The 17,585-nt window shown below is 37.8% G+C and overlaps 1 protein-coding gene across 1 annotated transcript in view; it reads left to right on the top strand.

Annotated features, from left to right (window-relative positions):
- safb (scaffold attachment factor B) overlaps window positions 1-17,342 on the top strand; it is a 30,646-nt gene extending 13,304 nt beyond the window's left edge. Inside the window, exons 9-21 of the mRNA XM_028816527.2 lie at window positions 5,707-5,804; window positions 6,022-6,171; window positions 8,800-8,885; window positions 11,273-11,337; window positions 11,507-11,595; window positions 12,007-12,152; window positions 12,671-12,967; window positions 13,067-13,204; window positions 13,443-13,482; window positions 14,794-14,882; window positions 14,977-15,038; window positions 15,307-15,367; window positions 17,072-17,342. Of these exons, the coding sequence (XP_028672360.2) occupies window positions 5,707-5,804; window positions 6,022-6,171; window positions 8,800-8,885; window positions 11,273-11,337; window positions 11,507-11,595; window positions 12,007-12,152; window positions 12,671-12,967; window positions 13,067-13,204; window positions 13,443-13,482; window positions 14,794-14,882; window positions 14,977-15,038; window positions 15,307-15,367; window positions 17,072-17,159 (1,409 nt within the window). The 3' untranslated portion in view covers window positions 17,160-17,342. The remainder of the gene's footprint in view (window positions 1-5,706; window positions 5,805-6,021; window positions 6,172-8,799; window positions 8,886-11,272; window positions 11,338-11,506; window positions 11,596-12,006; window positions 12,153-12,670; window positions 12,968-13,066; window positions 13,205-13,442; window positions 13,483-14,793; window positions 14,883-14,976; window positions 15,039-15,306; window positions 15,368-17,071) is intronic.
- Window positions 17,343-17,585: the final 243 nt, after the last annotated feature.

Genomic DNA, 17,585 nt, shown 5'->3' with positions numbered 1-17,585 from the left:
AATGAAAAGCGAAAGTGTTCGTGTTCTGACATGTTTCCTTTTTTTTTTTTTTTTTTTTTTTTTTTGTGTTTGGTGATTGGGTAGCCTTTTTTAAAATAGTAACTGTCGAACTTGTAACACAAAATGATACTCCATGTGGGTACTTTAGGAGGCAAATGCCTCATCTAGTAACTATTTAAGGATAGAAGGGGAGGCACCTGCTCCTGGTTGAGCCACATGTACATCTAGGTAACCAGATATTTTTGTATCTTCATTCAGATTTTCAGTATATTTCTTGGAAGTGGGAAGGGGTTTGGGTTCCCCAATAGTAATTTTCTGGGCAGTTTTGATATCTCTGGTTTGTCATTAGATGTTCTTTTTATTTTGCAAAAAAAATTCCTTAAATTCTGGGAAACACTTGCCAACTCATTTTTAGTGGTATTTGTGTATAACCTGGCTGAGTAAATTTAGAGTGAATCAATCATTTAATACTATGTTAATTACAGCAAATTAATAATGCATCCCATCATCAATGTTTCACAAGAACAGTTAAATGCTATCTTCAGCTTATCTGCACTGCAGTTATTTGTGATACTATTTACCCCTTCTGTGGAACATACGAATATTGGTTCCACTTTAAACCTATATTCACAAAGTCTTCAGTTTTGCATTAACAGTTCTGTAAATCCTATTTAACTATGCATTACAAACTACTTTTAACACTTCATCCAGCTTAAATGCATGCCAAATACAGCTGATAAGGAGGTTAATGTGTTTTCAAGAGACAAAATTACAGAATCAATGGCACAATATGAGGGTTTTTTTTTTTTGTTTTGTTTTATGTACATTCCTCCTTAATCTAAAATCAGCTGTTCCTATGTTGCAATTTAAACAGTCTCTTAGCTGTAAGATGATTCTTCCAAACAATGATGAAGCACATTTTACTTGGTTGGTGGTGTAATCAATTATCAAACCACTCGCACAGAGTGAATAATTTGTTTCAATTCTACAGTGTGTCCTTCAGTTTAATTATGGAAAAGCTGTGGTTTCATGAAGGGCTGGCCGATATACCCTATAAATTATTTTGGTATTTTTAACCCCTTAACCGCCCTCTGCCGGATATATCCGGCACCGTTGTTTTATTGCTAACGCCATACTGCCGGAATTATCCGGCACATTTTCCTGTGGTTATATGAATGCCTGGCAAGTAGTATAACTGACGGTTTGGCGTGGGTATTATTACTACGTTGTATTTCGACAAGTCTGTGGTTGTTTTGGCCGGTCATGTGACGTGATTCGCATGTAACAGCTGTGAATATGGCGAAACGTAAACTGACTTCAAGTGAGGCTTTGCAGGCGATTTTGGACAGTTCTGATCATGATTGTAGCAGTTCTGAAGAAGATTTTAGCGACAGTGATGAGCAGCAACGTGTGCTGCATGATACTGTGAATGAAGACGCATCGGATGACGGCGCTGAGTGGGTGTATCCCCAGCATCTCAGCTGGGCTGCTGCCCGTGGTGAACTACCTTTTCTGCATTCGTTTGAGGGAACGTGTGGCTTTATTGTTGATGTAAACAATTACACTGCTGAGCAGTTTTATGAGCTGTTTGTGTCACCTGATTTGATCAGACATTTTGTTCATCAGACAAATCTGTATGCAGCACAGTTTATTGAGAAAAATCCCAATTTACCTCCACATTACCGTGTTCGTGCTTGGTTTGACACTGATGAAAACGAAATGAAAAAATTCATTGGGATTTTGATGTTGATGGGAATAATCAGAAAACCAGATATTGAGATGTACTGGTCTACAGATCCTATGTATGCAATACCTATTTTTGCAGCTGTCATGACACGTAACCGATTCTCTTTGCTGCTGAAATTCTTTCATTTGAATGACAACAGAAACGAGCCAGATAAGAAAGATCCAAACCACGACCGCTTGTTCAAGCTACGTCCTTTGATTGATCATTTATTTGAAGCATTTCAGTTGCCCTACATGCCAGGACCGTCAGTTGCAGTTGATGAAAGTTTATTGTCGTGGAAGGGCCGCTTACAGTTTCGACAGTATCTACCATTGAAAAGGGCACGGTTTGGTATCAAGATGTTTTGCTTAGCTGAGAATTCAGATTACATTTATAGATTTCGTGTATACACTGGCAACTTGCACAACATTTAGTGGTCAATACTGCTTGAATAAATGTAAAAAATGTAAAAAAAATGTAAAAAAGTAAAAAAAACAAAAATTGTTCAGATTTCGCCTGGCGTGGGGAATATTTAGGGAGTTGGCGGTTAAAGGGTTAATGTTACTGTTTATACACATTCCTATTTTTAAATTTCCTCTTAAGCACTTCATAAATGTTTGATATAACCCTTTAATTCATACAGTCCATTCAATCCATCATTATACTGCAACATGTCCGCATTACATCATACTTGTTTATATTCTTTAATAGTTTTTATTGGAACCATTTTACAATTGTATGCAAAATGGGAAAATCAGTCAAGTTAAAATTAACAAACGGTGTTTTTTCGAACCTGGTAATGTCACACAAGAAGAAACATTTCAAAACAACAAACCCTAAAGCACATTTTTTTTGTGCATAATTGTGACAACCGTTCATTTCATTGTGACAAACCACTCTGCGGAACATTAACTATCACGTTGTGTGTCTTTTCAAAGGTTTGTGCTTAATTTTCCCCCACCGAACCAATTTACCTCCATCATCCGAACTCCTCAAAAAAAAAAAAAAAATGCTTTCACGCTGCTGCTTTTGTGCTCTTCAGACTCTGGCACACCCCAGATACAAACTCACACTTCTCACTTGTATGCGTTACACGCATTTGCACAGGAGAGTGGTTTGGATGGGCAGGTGGGTGAGCGAGTGTGTGCAAACTTAGAGGAGTTTTTTCAATTGTTTGTTGGCAGGAGGGAGAGAACCCTGACCTTTCCAGTGTTTTGCACTTTAACCCTTGCCTCGCCAGTGGTTAACTATTTCTACTTATATTACCCTGATATATTTTACTTTTATAAGTTGTGTTATAACAGATTGATACTATAGAATAAGCTGTGTTACATTTATCATTTTCTATCATCCATTATAAGGACCTAACACCAAAACTGCACTTTTAAAACACACTTGGGACAGTGACAAGTGAGGAGTTTGACATAGGTGGATTACTTGTCACACTTATGCAGATGTCCTAAGGTGAGTTCAGGGAGGAAAGAAACCTCCCGTGGAGCAGAAGGTCAAAAGCTTTCTTTGCCAACTTGTACTTATCTGCAGACACTAAGCATCTTTTTATTTGCGCCCATGATAAAGTACAACAAAAATCTTTTCAATTTTCTTCTTCAAAGCTATGAGAGAAAACAAAACTTGTCTTGGCAGTTGGCAGTACTAGCACTGAAACTGATTAATTTGAAAGCATTATTTTAAGAAATACTAGAAATTAAACTTGCTATGCAAAAAAAGCTGCATATGGTAAACGGGTTATTCTGTGATTGATTAGTTGATTTCCCCCTAAAGAGTTATATGAATGCATTTGTACATTCATGAATGGCACAGCATCAAACAACCCCTAATACCTGCCCCCATTAGCTCAATACTGGGAGGTTTCGGTTTGCAGTCTTTCTTTCTCCTCTGATTTATGTTCCTTTACTTTGTTTAATTACGCAGCTACTGTTACTAAAGGAACATTTGGAGTTTTGTTGCCCTTGTGACCATTTATGTGCAGCATTGTTAAATCTAAGTTTAAAATTAATTGTAATCAGTTACTGTTAAATGTTTTGCCCACTAATTTGTTTTTGCAATGTGCTTATAACTTTGTTTTTAAAATTTTGATTGTTTTACCTTTGTCAGTAAGAACAATTTGTTAACACGTAATTAACACGTAAAAAAAAGTAATGATTATCTTTATTCAGATATCCCATGGTGTCCATATTGGGGATCATGCCCCCAAGCTTTGTTAAAAATGGAACTATTATTGATTGCATAACAAAGCCAGTTAAGTTAATTTACTGACCTTTTTTTTTTTAAATTGTTCTCTAGTTGTAGAACTGTCGCCCGCCTTCTCTAAGAGATAAGTGAAATGTCTATTTGAGCCAACTTTCTTAAAATCAAAGCTGGTTTACATTTTTTTTTGTCCTTTTTACCTCTGTGGTTTAATAGCTTTCATCTCAAAGCATTTATTTAAAATTCAGTACAAAACACTTAAAATTAACTGAGAGACAATCCTGTACATGTAATTTATTCCCATACTTAGTCCACACTTTCTATCCGCTCTACACCGTTACATACAGATACTCAGTGCTGCTGACTAGCACTACAGTAATCCCTCGCTATATCGCGCTTCGCCTTTCGCGGCTTTACTCTATCGCGGATTTTATATGTAAGCATATTTAAATATATATCGCGGATTTTTTGCTGGTTCGCGGATTTCTGCGGACAATGGGTCTTTTTCATTTCTGGTACATGCTTCCTCAGTTGGTTTGCCCAGTTGATTTCATACAAGGGACGCTATTGGCAGATGGCTGAGAAGCTACCCAACGTACTTCTCTCTCTCTCTCTCGGGCTGACATTCTCTGATCCTGATGTAGGGGGTGTGAGCAGGGGGGCTGTTCGCACCCTTAGACGATACGGAAGCTCGTCTAAAAATGCTGAAAGATTATCTTCATGTTGCTCCCTTCTGTGCAGCTGCTTCGTGAAGCGACATGCTGCACGGTGCTTCGCATACTTAAAAGCTCGAAGGGCACGTATTGATTTTTGATTGTTTTTCTCTGTCTCTCTCTGCTCCTGACGGAAGGGGTGTGAGCTGCCGCCTTCAACAGCTTTGTGCCGCGGGCGGTGCTTCGCATACTTAAAAGCCAAACAGCCCTATTGATTTGTTTGCTTTTCTCTCTTTCTGACATTCTGTGCTCCTGATGTGCACTCCTTTGAAGAGGAAGATATGTTTGCATTCTTTTAATTGTGAGACGGAACTGTCATCTCTGTCTTGTCATGGAGCACAGTTTAAACTTTTGAAAGAGACAAATGTTTGTTTGCAGTGTTTGAATAACGTTCCTGTCTCTCTACAACCTCCTGTGTTTCTGTGCAAATCTGTGACCCAAGCATGACAATATAAAAATAACCATATAAACATATGGTTTCTACTTCGCGGATTTTCACCTTTCGCTGGGGGTTCTGGAATGCAACCCCCGCGATGGAGGAGGGATTACTGTATTACCTTCCAACTTATTTTTTTAAACCAGTTTCAAACCAGTTTTGGACATACCGAGCATCATAAAGCTGAAATTAAGCACGGTAGATTAAATTAGGCAATGTAACATTGAACACACCTGATTTCTTTGGATTTTTTTAATGGTGCTTTAGATATCATTGTAGAGCATAAATTGTTTAAGAATTGATCTCGGCTGTCGTCACTGTGCCTAGTTGCGTCCCATTTATTCATATATCCTTCCATTATACAAGACTTGGTGGGTATGTCATGAAGGCAATTCATTCTTTTCTTTGAATGGTATGTAGAAATAGTGCAGTCTAGATTTAGCCTGCAGCTTTATGATTTGATAAATGTCGACAGGGTAAAGGTCTTAGTAAATTCGTTTTAAGCCTCTCATTAACCAATACCTAGTAATTGTAGCTATTAATTTTGAGTTTTGCGATGTGATTGCAAGTATGAGCGCATTTAAATGTTTATAAAACATGCTAACTTTCTTTCTCTCATATAGGCCAGACTAGTAGCTCTGGGAGGAATTTGTGGGTTAGTGGACTGTCTTCAACCACAAGAGCAACTGACTTGAAGAATCTCTTCAGCAAATATGGCAAGGTGGTGTTTTTTTTTTCTTTTTTTGTGTGTGATAATATAGCCTTTAAAATTTTACTTTTACATTGACATTTTTTCCATGGAAATCTTAACTTCCTCTAAAAGTAATAAAGCAGTTATTTCTTTAATTTGCTTTCTTAACTATCCTACTGTTAACAAGTTCTAGCATGCCAGGTGCATCTGTGTTTGGGGACTCATAGTTCTCATTTTTATTTTTAAGGTGGTTGGTGCTAAAGTTGTAACCAATGCACGTAGTCCTGGTGCCCGCTGTTATGGATTTGTCACAATGTCTTCAACTGATGAAGCAACAAAATGTATTAGTCACCTTCATAGAACAGAGCTGCATGGAAGAATGATTTCAGTGGAAAGAGTATGTATTTAAAATTGCTAGTTGTTAACCCAACAGTGTTTTCCTTTTTTTTAATTCAGTGCATTTTTTTTTTTGTTCCTGTAGGAGTTATTTTTCAAATGAAAAATCGTCATGTCGTATCATTAAAGCTTTAAATCTTGATCAGTTTAGTTGAAGTTTTCTTGTTAGTGCTTAAATTGTATATAATATCAGTAAGCTACTAAGCTGTAAGTATTTACCTAACTCAAGTTAAACCGAAATCTTCTTTAAAAAATCATGGCAATATGTCAGTTAAATATGAGATTTTGCTAGTTGACCACAAAAGAGAGAGAAGAAATTTAGAATTTCGGAATTTATGTACCATAACAGATGGTGTTTCTTTTACTTAAGCAAGATGAGTCACATAACTTTTAAGTCCTGGAGTTGAGCAGTGTTTCGCCCAACTTAAGAACACTAGTATCTTAATGGCATTACACTTTTTGGTGTGCACCGAGATATTCTATAAAGCAAGGCCAAGGCCTGCTTTTGAGGTAGGAGGATAATTTTTAGCCAATAAATTTATCTTCAAAATGAGACTGTCTATCCTAGATCTGTTTCTTAACCCATAGGTTGTTAAAATGAGAGAAATCTGTTTTAGGGAGTTGCCAATTTCAGTTTTGCACCTCTCCAAAAGGACATTTTGCTCCTGCATACTGAGGAATTGACTGACAGTTGTTCAGTTATAAGCAGATGACTACCTGTTCATTGTATGCTTCTTTAAATAATAGCCAACAAACATGGACAAGTTCTTGCATGAGTCTGTAGGATCACAGACTATAAACTGTTCAGGTTCAGTATATGCTTCATAAGATTTATTCTGAAAACTTAAGATGAACAGGAATGTTAATCATACAGTCCGTAGTTTGACGTAAAGGTTTACCATGAAGCAGAGTGAGCAATGGCCATTGTATGCTATCTGTGACATGGTACTGCTAAACTAAATCATTAAGCCTTCAGCTATAGACATTTGACAAGGAAACCTGCTTCTTTCAGAAATAATTAACCTTTTCAAAAATCTTGAGGCTTTACAGAAAATATTGCACATCAAACTGCCAAATATAAGAATATGCACACAATTGCAGTAGATGCTCCCATCAGGTTTTATAAGGCCGATACCAATCGCTGATTTCAAGTTCTATTAATAAAATGAAATTCTATAGGCTTATTAAGTGACCATAAAAATAAAACTTCCTTAATACATACTTTAATAAAATGTATCTAATAGATACGGCATTAAAGAAAAAATGCTTTTGTTAATTACAAGCTGTCCTATTTAATTTTTATGCCTATCTGGGGGAAAAAAAGATCAACTAAAAGTAGTTTTCACCATTTCTCTACAAAAAATATATATACTTAGCTCAGTCATTTGATGTTGGCAATTAAACACTGCATAAATGTAAATTTACATGCACTTAAAGGTTTTAATAATTTTTGATCATTTGTTTGCTCTACAGCCTTTTGCTGTAGAAACACATTTACTGATAAACTAAATATAAATATATATCGGCTAGACATTTGTAATTCTTGAGGTGTAATTTTATAAATATGGATTACCATTTTAACTATGTAGTACTTGTTTCTTGCCAAAACTTAAGCTGTATGATGCACAGCAACAACGGTACTAATAAATACAAATTTTTTAAAAAGCTGCAAATATATCGAATGTTTAAGTTGTTCATCAAGAAGATAAAAAGACTAATACAACACATTTTGCCATTTAGCCAACAAACGTATTGTTTACTAAGCATTTTCCTGGTTTAGTCTTCATCTTTTTCCAATTAAAAATGTAAGCTGCTCCCCTTAAAAAAAACTCGCTGTCTGAAGTCAAACTGTGTCTAAGTTTAAAGGATTAAATAAAAAGGTCTAAATGAGTTCATTAAAGGTAGCATTTCTTGCCGTTTGTCTAATTGCGCAAGAAAATTTCTCAGATTCCCCTTTTCTAATTTAATATTCCTTTGTTTCGCACTGGCTCTACTACCATAATGCCTAGTGTAAACGGGCACTGCAGCTACATTACCATAAAGCTTATAAATCAGGTGCTGAAAAGCTTTTTTTTTTTTTTTCCAGTCAGTTTACCTTTGAGTTATCTTTGGACGAGTACCATGCATATTTCATCTCTTATGTACACTGTGCTTAAATGTGGAGTATACATGTTTGATATTTGGTACAATGTGCTGTTCATTACAAAATTTGGGAAATTACATTTAAATTACTGCAGTGTATGGTCATCACTGTACAAAAAATGGTTCCCAGGGTAAAAAAGGACTTGCGTGTTTTAGTGAATTGTTTCCGCTTTGTTCTTTTCTAGATATTGTGGTACATGGAAAGGTATGTTAGTAAACATAATTTCATGAAGATGTAGGTTTATCAACTAGTTTATGGTTTCAAGGCTCGCAGAAGTTGGTTCAAGTGAAGCAGAATTTATTTTTTTTTACTGCGTCTAGGAGTACACATTTGTGTGGGTAGTATTAATCCAAGGTCTTGTTGCATTAAATAATTTTGCAGTACTTCATTGTTAGCTTTTGCATGTGTTTTCTTCTACCAAGTAGCTGGCATACATCTCTGTAGTCTGTATTGTATTTTTAAGTAATCCTTATTTTTAATTTTTAGGCAAAAAATGAACCAGCAGGGAAAAAACCTTCAGATTCTAAGAGAGACTCTAAAGCTGGTGACAGACATCATTCATCTGACTCAAAGTAAGTGTGGAAAATTTGATAGATTGCTTAAACTCTGGACAAGTTTTTCAGAACATTGACCCCCAACTTTCCCATATGTTGATTTTGTCACTGGTGTTAACATTTTAACATTTAAGCTATTGAGCCTAAAAATAGCTTTTTAATACTTTTTTAGATTTGAAGGTCTCCACTGTGCCACTGTCTACCACAGTGCTCAGTTACTTGTTCCAAGTATCCATTTGTCTTTTTGAATAGAAGGTATATCTGTGAAATTTGCCTTTAACTGGCTTCCATTTGTTGCCACTGTTTTTTACAAGGAATATAAGATGAGAAAGAATAAGTTAAGGAAAGTTACTCTTTTTCTGCAGTTAATTTACAGAAAAAAACCGAAGGCTTCATTTGAAATACAAAGAATAACCTTCCCTGTATTCGGCACAGTATACCCAACATAGTTATCCTTAATTACTTTTTTTGTTTCCTGTGTTGATTTCAGCAGTATGGAGTTAACTTTGACTCCCTTGTGATCTTTATAAGATTTAATTTAAAATTCCATGATGTTCAATCACTGTTTATTTTCTAAATGTAATATATTGTAAAATGCAAATGTAGCATGTACCACAACCTCAAAGTGTAATATGTGCACCCCACACGTAACGGTTGGCAAAATATCCTCGTTCAGATCCCTTGTTGATGTACCTTTGATTGTCACTGAATAGTTTTTTTTTTTTCATCAACCACCACTCTTGGTTTCTTTCTAATCGCTGTTCCATGTTCATAATGTTTGTACTTGACAGACTGGTATCCCACTTATTCCCGTGACAACTAAATCTTGGTGTATCTTATTTTTCTTGGTCTTAACTGTTCTTTTAATTTCCATTTCTTAGTGACATTTAGGGTTGTGAAAGCTGCAAGCAGGACATAGTTATTTTTTGCCTCCAAGTCTTCCCTTGCTTTCTGTGAGTCCATTATCTTCCTGATCCTCCTTCAGCTACTTAGAGTAGCCAATCGTTATTGAATTTAAGCATGACATCCTGAAAGAAAGGTCAGAGAATGAAAATGCCCAAAACGTGTTTTTGGTAAATGTTGCTAAATACTTTCTGAAAATTATAGTACATGAAAGTAGGGAATCTATTCCCGGACGGGTTTATCCATTCCTGGGAATTCGGGAATCCCGTATGTCATTCCCAGACATCTCACATGTGAACGATTTTGGAACCAGCGACACTTATTGCAGTTGTTTTATTAAAAAAATATGTTGACACCAATAAAGGACTAACCTTAACTACAAGCAGTTCATGCTGTCATGTAAGTACATGTATTAGTTGCGGTAATAAGAGCGCAGAAAGAGCACAACGTGTTGAGCGTGCAGTCATCCAGGCAAGAGCGCATCTTCATGCAGAGTACGCCAGCCGCTGAGAAAGCACTCTGCCTCCACTGAAGTAGGCGGCACAGTCATCGGATACTGATACACTTGTTCTAACAACGCCCACGCTTGCCGTTGCTCTGAAACTCTGCCATTTCAGCTTTTACTGATGCATGCACTTTCTTGTCATTATTCTGTGATGGCAAGTTGCTTGGCACAGAAAACTTGGCCATTCGTACGAGGCTTTCAACACAAACTGATGTTCCAACAGCCATCTGGACTCGAGCTCTGCTCCCGTTGGAAACTTGACACCAACCTGTACTGTCAACAGCACAGACGTCAATGAACTCTGCCCCGTCCCTGCATTTGTGAGCTGCAGAGTGCAGGCACCTCCCAGTCCACTGTGCTCAGTCTTAGTGGGAGCCGGGAGACTGACTGCTGCTGGTGTGGTGTTGACTGAATTAATGAGCAACACACTACACCGTGGGCCAAAAAACCGTGCCACTTAATTATTTTCAACTATAACTTATTTCTTGATCGATTTTTACACACTGTATATGCGAGCTTGGCCGTTCCTTTTCAGCCGGGAATTCCAGCAGTTTCATTCCTGGGAAAGGGAAACATCCGGGAATCCTGGGCTCCTGGTAATCTGAAGGCCAGGAATGAATTCCCTACGTGAAAGTGAAACCTGTTCAACCAGTTTGAGCTTTTGAATTTAAGACCTGTGAATGGTGGTCTTTAGTTCAGTGAACGTGATCCCACAGATGAAATTCAAACCCTGAATTGTACTCCTTAAAATAATTTATCCTAGCGGAAGGATGGATGCATTTGAATTGTGCTCATTAGATATGATGATTAAGATTTGGGGAAAAAACCTCTTAAAACTTGATATAATGTAAACAGTTAATATTCATTTTCATTGTTTTAGTTATTGCAGTATTTGTAGTAACCACTGATCCAAAGTTTGAGGCGCACAGATTTTTGCTTTTTAGCCTCTTTGTCTTTATAACTGGTGCAATTAACAATTTTCATTTTAATTTCATAGGTCTGATGGTGCAAAGGATGAAAATGGTGATAAAAAAGAGGAAGCTGCAGGAGATAAAAAGGACGGTAAGCGCTGATTTGTGTAACTTTATGCTGTTGTGAATACGTTACCATTTAAAAGGCATTATCACTTATGTTTCTAATTATTCAATAGAGCTTGTTTAATTTTATTTCTTAATGGTGTCTGCCTCAGGCTGAATTATTTCAGATCATGCTTTTCTGTTTTTACTTGCAGGTAATCGTGGTACTGAAAGAACTGTGGTAATGGACAAATCTAAAGGAGAACCAGTCATAAGTGTCAAGACCAAAAGTAAAGATAGACATGTATGTAGAAACTCTTGTTCTTCTGGTGTTTGTTTATATCTCCATATTCTACTTTTTATCTGTGGGAATTTGTCCCTTTGTACAGTTTCTCTCTAAACTGCTTTAATCCCTGCTAAGTATAATATATGCGGCATGCTCATAAACTGTGTTAGTGCTCGGGTGAAGTTGCCATATATACTATCATGAGTCTCTCACTTTATAGGGTAAAGTTATCAGAACAAAGTCTTTAAATAAATTTCTCATTTGAATCTAAGCCTTTGATGAATTGCTGTAGCTTTGATTCTCTGAGTAAGGTTTAGCTGTGTTAATGTTCATAGTCAATTAGATGCAGAATCAGCCATATTCTTAAGCATTTTTCTGTTTGAACGGTTAAGTAGGCGGTAAGAAGTAAACTTGTGAATTTTTATGTAGAGCTCCAAAAGTCGTGATCGCAAGTCCTCAAGCAAAGATAAGAAGGACATCCTGTCCTTTGATCAGATCAAAGAACAAAGAGAGAGAGAGAGGCAGCGGCAGCGGGAACGAGAGATACGGGAGGTGGAGAGGCGCAGACACTCTGGGTAAATTCTGAGCTATCCTTGTAAATTTATTCCTTGAGCATTCTTGTCTGTCTTGTTTCTAATGTCTCAACTAGGATAGTCTTGCACTTTTTTTTTTCTACTGTAGGGTGTATGAAATTTAATTTCATGATCCTGTACTGTACCAGTTACCTTTGATTTCTTTTTTGCTTTTAGTTTAAGTGAATGTACACAGAGAAGGATAAATGTTAATTTCAATATGCATGTCCACAAAATACCATTTACATATTTTAAGTTGGTGTATGGTTAAAGAAGGTGAAATAGTAGCGGCATCCCTCTTGCTTTAGACGTTTAGGCAGTATTTTACCACTGATCTTTCCATGGCGAGTTTATGTAGAATTGGGCTATGAAGAGTCATTTGAACGTGTTATGCTGATAAATCTTTGGATGTTGGGTTGATTAATTTTTGTTGAACAAGTGGTTATGCAGCCCTTGGCTTGAATTGCACAAACTTTTGAAGGTGTCTATTTAATGTTCTTTCATATATGGGTTCTTTTTAGTGATCGAGACAGAGATAATCAGAAGGAGCGGGAGCGTATCCGTCTCTTCCGTGAGAAAGAGCAGCGAGAACGACTGATCAGAGAGCGTAGATGGTTGGATATAGAGAGGCAGCGCCTTGATAGTGAAAGACGGGAACGTGAACGGCTAGAGAGAGAACGTGTTCGGATAGAATATGAAAGACGACGCGAGCAAGAACGTATCCAACGGGAGAGAGAAGAGCTGAGAAGGCAGCAGGAGCAGCTACGTTTTGAACAGGAGCGACGCCCATTGAAGAGGCCTTATGATCTGGATGGAAGGTAGAAAAATCTTTTTTTCAAGCCTTCTGCTGTTTGGAAATCGTATTTTGATTCTTTAAAATGCTTAGCTGTGTTTTTTGTGGGAATGTGTCTCTGCAGGAGAGATGACTGGCATGAGAAAAGATTGGCCCTTGATGATAGGTATGGTCGAGGTCCTGACTTTGGTCGCCCAGACAGATTCCAGGATTTTGATTACAGAGACAGAGGCCGATATCAGGAGGACTTGCTTATGAATAGGTAGGTTTTGTAGAAGAATGGCAGCACTTAAAATACTGGGAGTTCTGTTTTAATTTTTTTTTCTTCTTTCAAATAGCTGTGCTGATGAGCACTGCTTGGTTTCAATTCATAAAATAAGTTTAATCTTGATTACAGAAAATCCTTTGAATTAAGTCATTCTAAAATTGCTCATACAACATGCATCAGTAATTTGAGTATGCATTTAGCTTACAGTAAATGTTTTTTCTTTGTTCTTCAGGAGAGATGGGTCAAGATCAATTATGGACAGGGATGGACAGGTTGGTATTGTAATTGTGTGATTGTTAGAAATATATACCCTAAGTTCTTGTCTATAAGCCGGACTCATGTATTAGCCGGAGACCAAAAATCATACGAATTTTTAAAATAAAATCGTATCATAGATAAGCCGGACTCATGGATAAGCCGAACGTACTATAACCTATAACTAATAGAAGGGAGGGAGGTCAGTGGTCTCACTCGCGCCCATTTAATTTCTTTAAGGGGGGAGAGAGTGTGAGATATTGCCGTCTCTCTCACTCCCCGCATGGCGCGGTTGGAGCGGCCGGAGCGCATTCTTTCTGCTCTGGGCGTCGCCGAGTCAACACGAGCGCGTAGCGGTCATTTAAATTGTGATTTTATATGTAAGCATATTTAAATATATATCGCGGATTTCTGCGGACAATGGGTCTTTTAATTTCTGGTACATGCTTCCTCAGTTGGTTTGCCCAGTTGATTTCATACAAGGGACGCTATTGGCAGATGGCTGAGAAGCTACCCTGCTTACTGTTCTCTCTCTCTTGCGCTGACTATCTGTGATCCTGACGTATGGGGATTGAGCAGGGGGGCTGTTTGCACACCTAGACGATACGGACGCTCGTCTAAAAATGCTGAAAGATTATCTTCACGTTGCTATCTTTTGTAAAGCTGATTCCTGAAAAGACATGCTGCACAGTGCTTCGCATACTTAAAAGCTCGAAGGGCACGTATTGATTTTTGACTGAAAAACAAACTCTCCCTCTCTCTCTCTTTGTCTGCTCCTGACGGAGGGGGTGTGAGCTGCCGCCTTCAACAGCTTTGTGCCGCGGTGCTTCGCATACTTAAAAGCCAAACAGACATATTGATTTGTTTGCTTCACTCCTTTGAAGAGGAAGATATGTTTGCATTCTTTTAATTGTGAGACGGAACTGTCATCTCTGTCTTGTCATGGAGCACAGTTTAAACTTTTGAAAAAGAGACAAATGTTTGTTTGCAGTGTTTGAATAACGTTCCTGTCTCTCTACAACCTCCTGTGTTTCTGCGCAAATCTGTGACCCAAGCATGACAATATAAAAATAACCATATAAACATATGGTTTCTACTTCGCGGATATTCTTATTTCGCGGGTGGCTCTGGAACGCAACCCCCGCGATGGATGTATAAGCCGGACTTATGTATAAGCCGATATTCTATTTTTTCATTTTCACAACTTTTTTCCTTAGATAAGCCGCGGCTTATTGACAAGAACTTAGGGTATATTTTTGTGGCCACTTTGATAGATATATATAATATATATAGAGAGAGAGATATAGATATATTTTATTTTTTAATAGCACTTTTCTGATGACCGTCCTGACCGTCATGGTCGTGAATCTCGTGATGGCTGGAACAGCGGATTTGACAAGCGAGGGCTAAATCAAAGGTAAGATATAGCCATCTTTTGTGTGTGTGTAAATTTTCGCTTTGTTTTTCCACAGCAGATTACCTTTTAATATCTGGGTTTTTTGTAATTGCAGAGATGGCCGTGATTGGACTGGGGATCATGGGAGAAAAATGGAGGGAGATAGAGGCTGGCAAGGCAAGTCCTCATTTTATACTTCTTGGCGATGTATGCTTGTGTAAATGCGGGCATTGGATGGTTGTGGAAAGTTCTGCATGGTTTGATTGACAGAGGATTTATCTTGTGGTCCTGCTGCACTTTAAACCATGCTATACAAAAAACTGCTCAGACCATTGACAGGCCTTCTTGTAGTCCTTGTTCACTGAATTGAGTAGGACAGTAGGTAACTTAATAAACCATTACTGTATTTATGTGTAATGTTTATATATAATTTTGTAACAATTAGGAGACAGAGGCATGCCTGCTCATTCTGGACAGGGACCCATGAATCGTGGAGGATTAGCCGGGTAAGATGTTTTTTAAAACTTCAGTTTGTCATCTTATCGGCTTCATAAAATTCTGTTAAAAGCACTGTTTAAAATGTTAAGTTGGTCACACAGCCGCTTTCTGCTTGGTTTTGAGTAAGGTTTTTATTTTAAATGTTTTGAATGAAATGACTTGAATTTTTAGATGTTGAAACGTGAGTTTTAATATGTTGGGTGTAATCTCTTACATTGCATTTGACTTAACTCTTTTAGGGCTAATTTTTTTTTTGTTTCTTTTCTCCCAGGGCTGAATATTTTTCCAAAAACTTAACATTTTTAAAAAAAAAAAACGCAAAGCAATTGTTTAACATATCAAATCAACAAAAAATACTTACTTTTGACAAATGTTACTGTCTTGCATGTTGTATGAGCCTGAATTCTCTGATTTCACATACACATCACATACATTTTACACAGCAAAGTCTGATCTCGCTCAAAGCAGCCAATTTTAGTCATTGCCACATTGCACTCCTTACAATTTGTGTTGCTTTGGTGCCTATTTTTCAATTGTCTGTTGCTGCACTTTCTCACATATATTGTTAGTGTGTACTGTAGAGAGACAAGTCACCCATTTGCCATCGTGCCTTGCCACTGCCACCAAGTTTTCTGCCTGCATGAAAACCGTATTGTCACCTCTTTTCATCTTCTGAAACTTTATGAACTTTATGTATGGCATTATAGCCTGGCTCACCCCATGGGATTTGCTTCTGTTTATTACAGAAGTGAATAAAACTTTGCAGCAGCACGTACCTAAGCCACCAGGGGACAAAACACGTTTGGACCAATGCTCCCTGAAGTTATATCACCAGTTCTGTCCCATCTCTATTTGTAATGCCACAGCACGCTTCATCTCGTCTTTCGTTGTGGGTTTCCACTTTGAAAAACGAGAATGCGATGCAAACGCAGCCCGCGATTCAAAAAAAATCTCTGCCTACCTGTTTCTCGTCTGACAGTAGCTGAAAAGCAGCATCAGGAGAAAGCAGCCTGAAGTACAGCAGCTGGTGATCTGTCGTGTCCAACAGCAAGCCATGCCGCCTTGTAAACTCCGGTAGCCAGATCAGCTCTGAACGGATCAATGTCTGTGTGTTTATCCCATGCGAACCTTGCCGTAGATGCATCGGCTGCACGAAGGCCCTCAACTGGCAGCAGATCCGCTGGCGTGGCATCGGCTGGTGTCTGATCTGCTGATGCCTGCTTCTCACTCTCTTGCTTGATCTCCTGATCACTGCCAATAAAATCCGATTCTGAAAAATCAAGAGTCCGACTCCGCGATAATGCGCAAAACATCGTCTGCCGAGTTTTCTTTTCTGCACTTGCTTCGCTGCCTTTTCACATGTCGGTGCCATCTTGCCTTTGTTTACATTTCACAACTCACGCACACGCAAGGTTTAGTTGCCGAGTCAACGAGTCTAGCATTCCTCCAAGCACAGAGGGAATGCCTGTGACGTGACAGTGACATTTGTCGCCATTAACAGCTGATTGTCGACCCCTATCCCAGGATGTCGACTTTTGTCGACATTAGCCTTCAACCCCTCCTGTCGACATCCGCCCTAAAAGAGTTAATTCATTTCCTGATTTTTTTTTTCCCCCAATATTTTGCTTAATAGGGCTTTAGATTTATGTAATAAAACCTTTGTGTTCAGATTTACATGGAGTTTAATAACTTATTTTCTTTTCCACCTTCAGCCATGGAGGCTATATGCAGGGCGGTGGTGGTTCTCAGAATCTTTCTGGCCAGATGATGCAGGGTGGAGCATTTGGAAGACGCTACTAATTTTTTTTTTTTTATATATATATCTATAAATAAGAACCTGTAATTTTTCCAATTTGTGTGCACTTTTTTTTTTTATTGCTGTTGTCAGTTCGAGCCATGTCAATGGAATTTTTTTATTAAATGCTTCCTTTGGGAGGAGTGTTACGTATGTAACTAAATTAAACTTTTTGGTTTTTAAATCTGTCACTTTTACATTCACATTTTGTTGTCATTCCAGATTTCCATTGTTTAAAACAATAAATTCCAAATAGATATAATCCATTTTTGGTTTAAATGGTCTCTTAAATATCTAGCTGTTCTTTTAGACGCAACTAACTTTTATGTTGTGGTACACACTAGCGATCAAAATTAGAACAAATTGTTTAGTCACTCCTGATCCAAATTGAATGTTCTCTTAACATGAATAGAAGAAAGGTACAGTATTTT

Source organism: Erpetoichthys calabaricus, chromosome 12 (genome assembly GCF_900747795.2).
Source record: "Erpetoichthys calabaricus chromosome 12, fErpCal1.3, whole genome shotgun sequence".
NCBI classification, from domain to species: Eukaryota; Metazoa; Chordata; class Cladistia; order Polypteriformes; family Polypteridae; genus Erpetoichthys; species Erpetoichthys calabaricus.
This window is presented reverse-complemented; position numbering and strand designations above follow the sequence as displayed.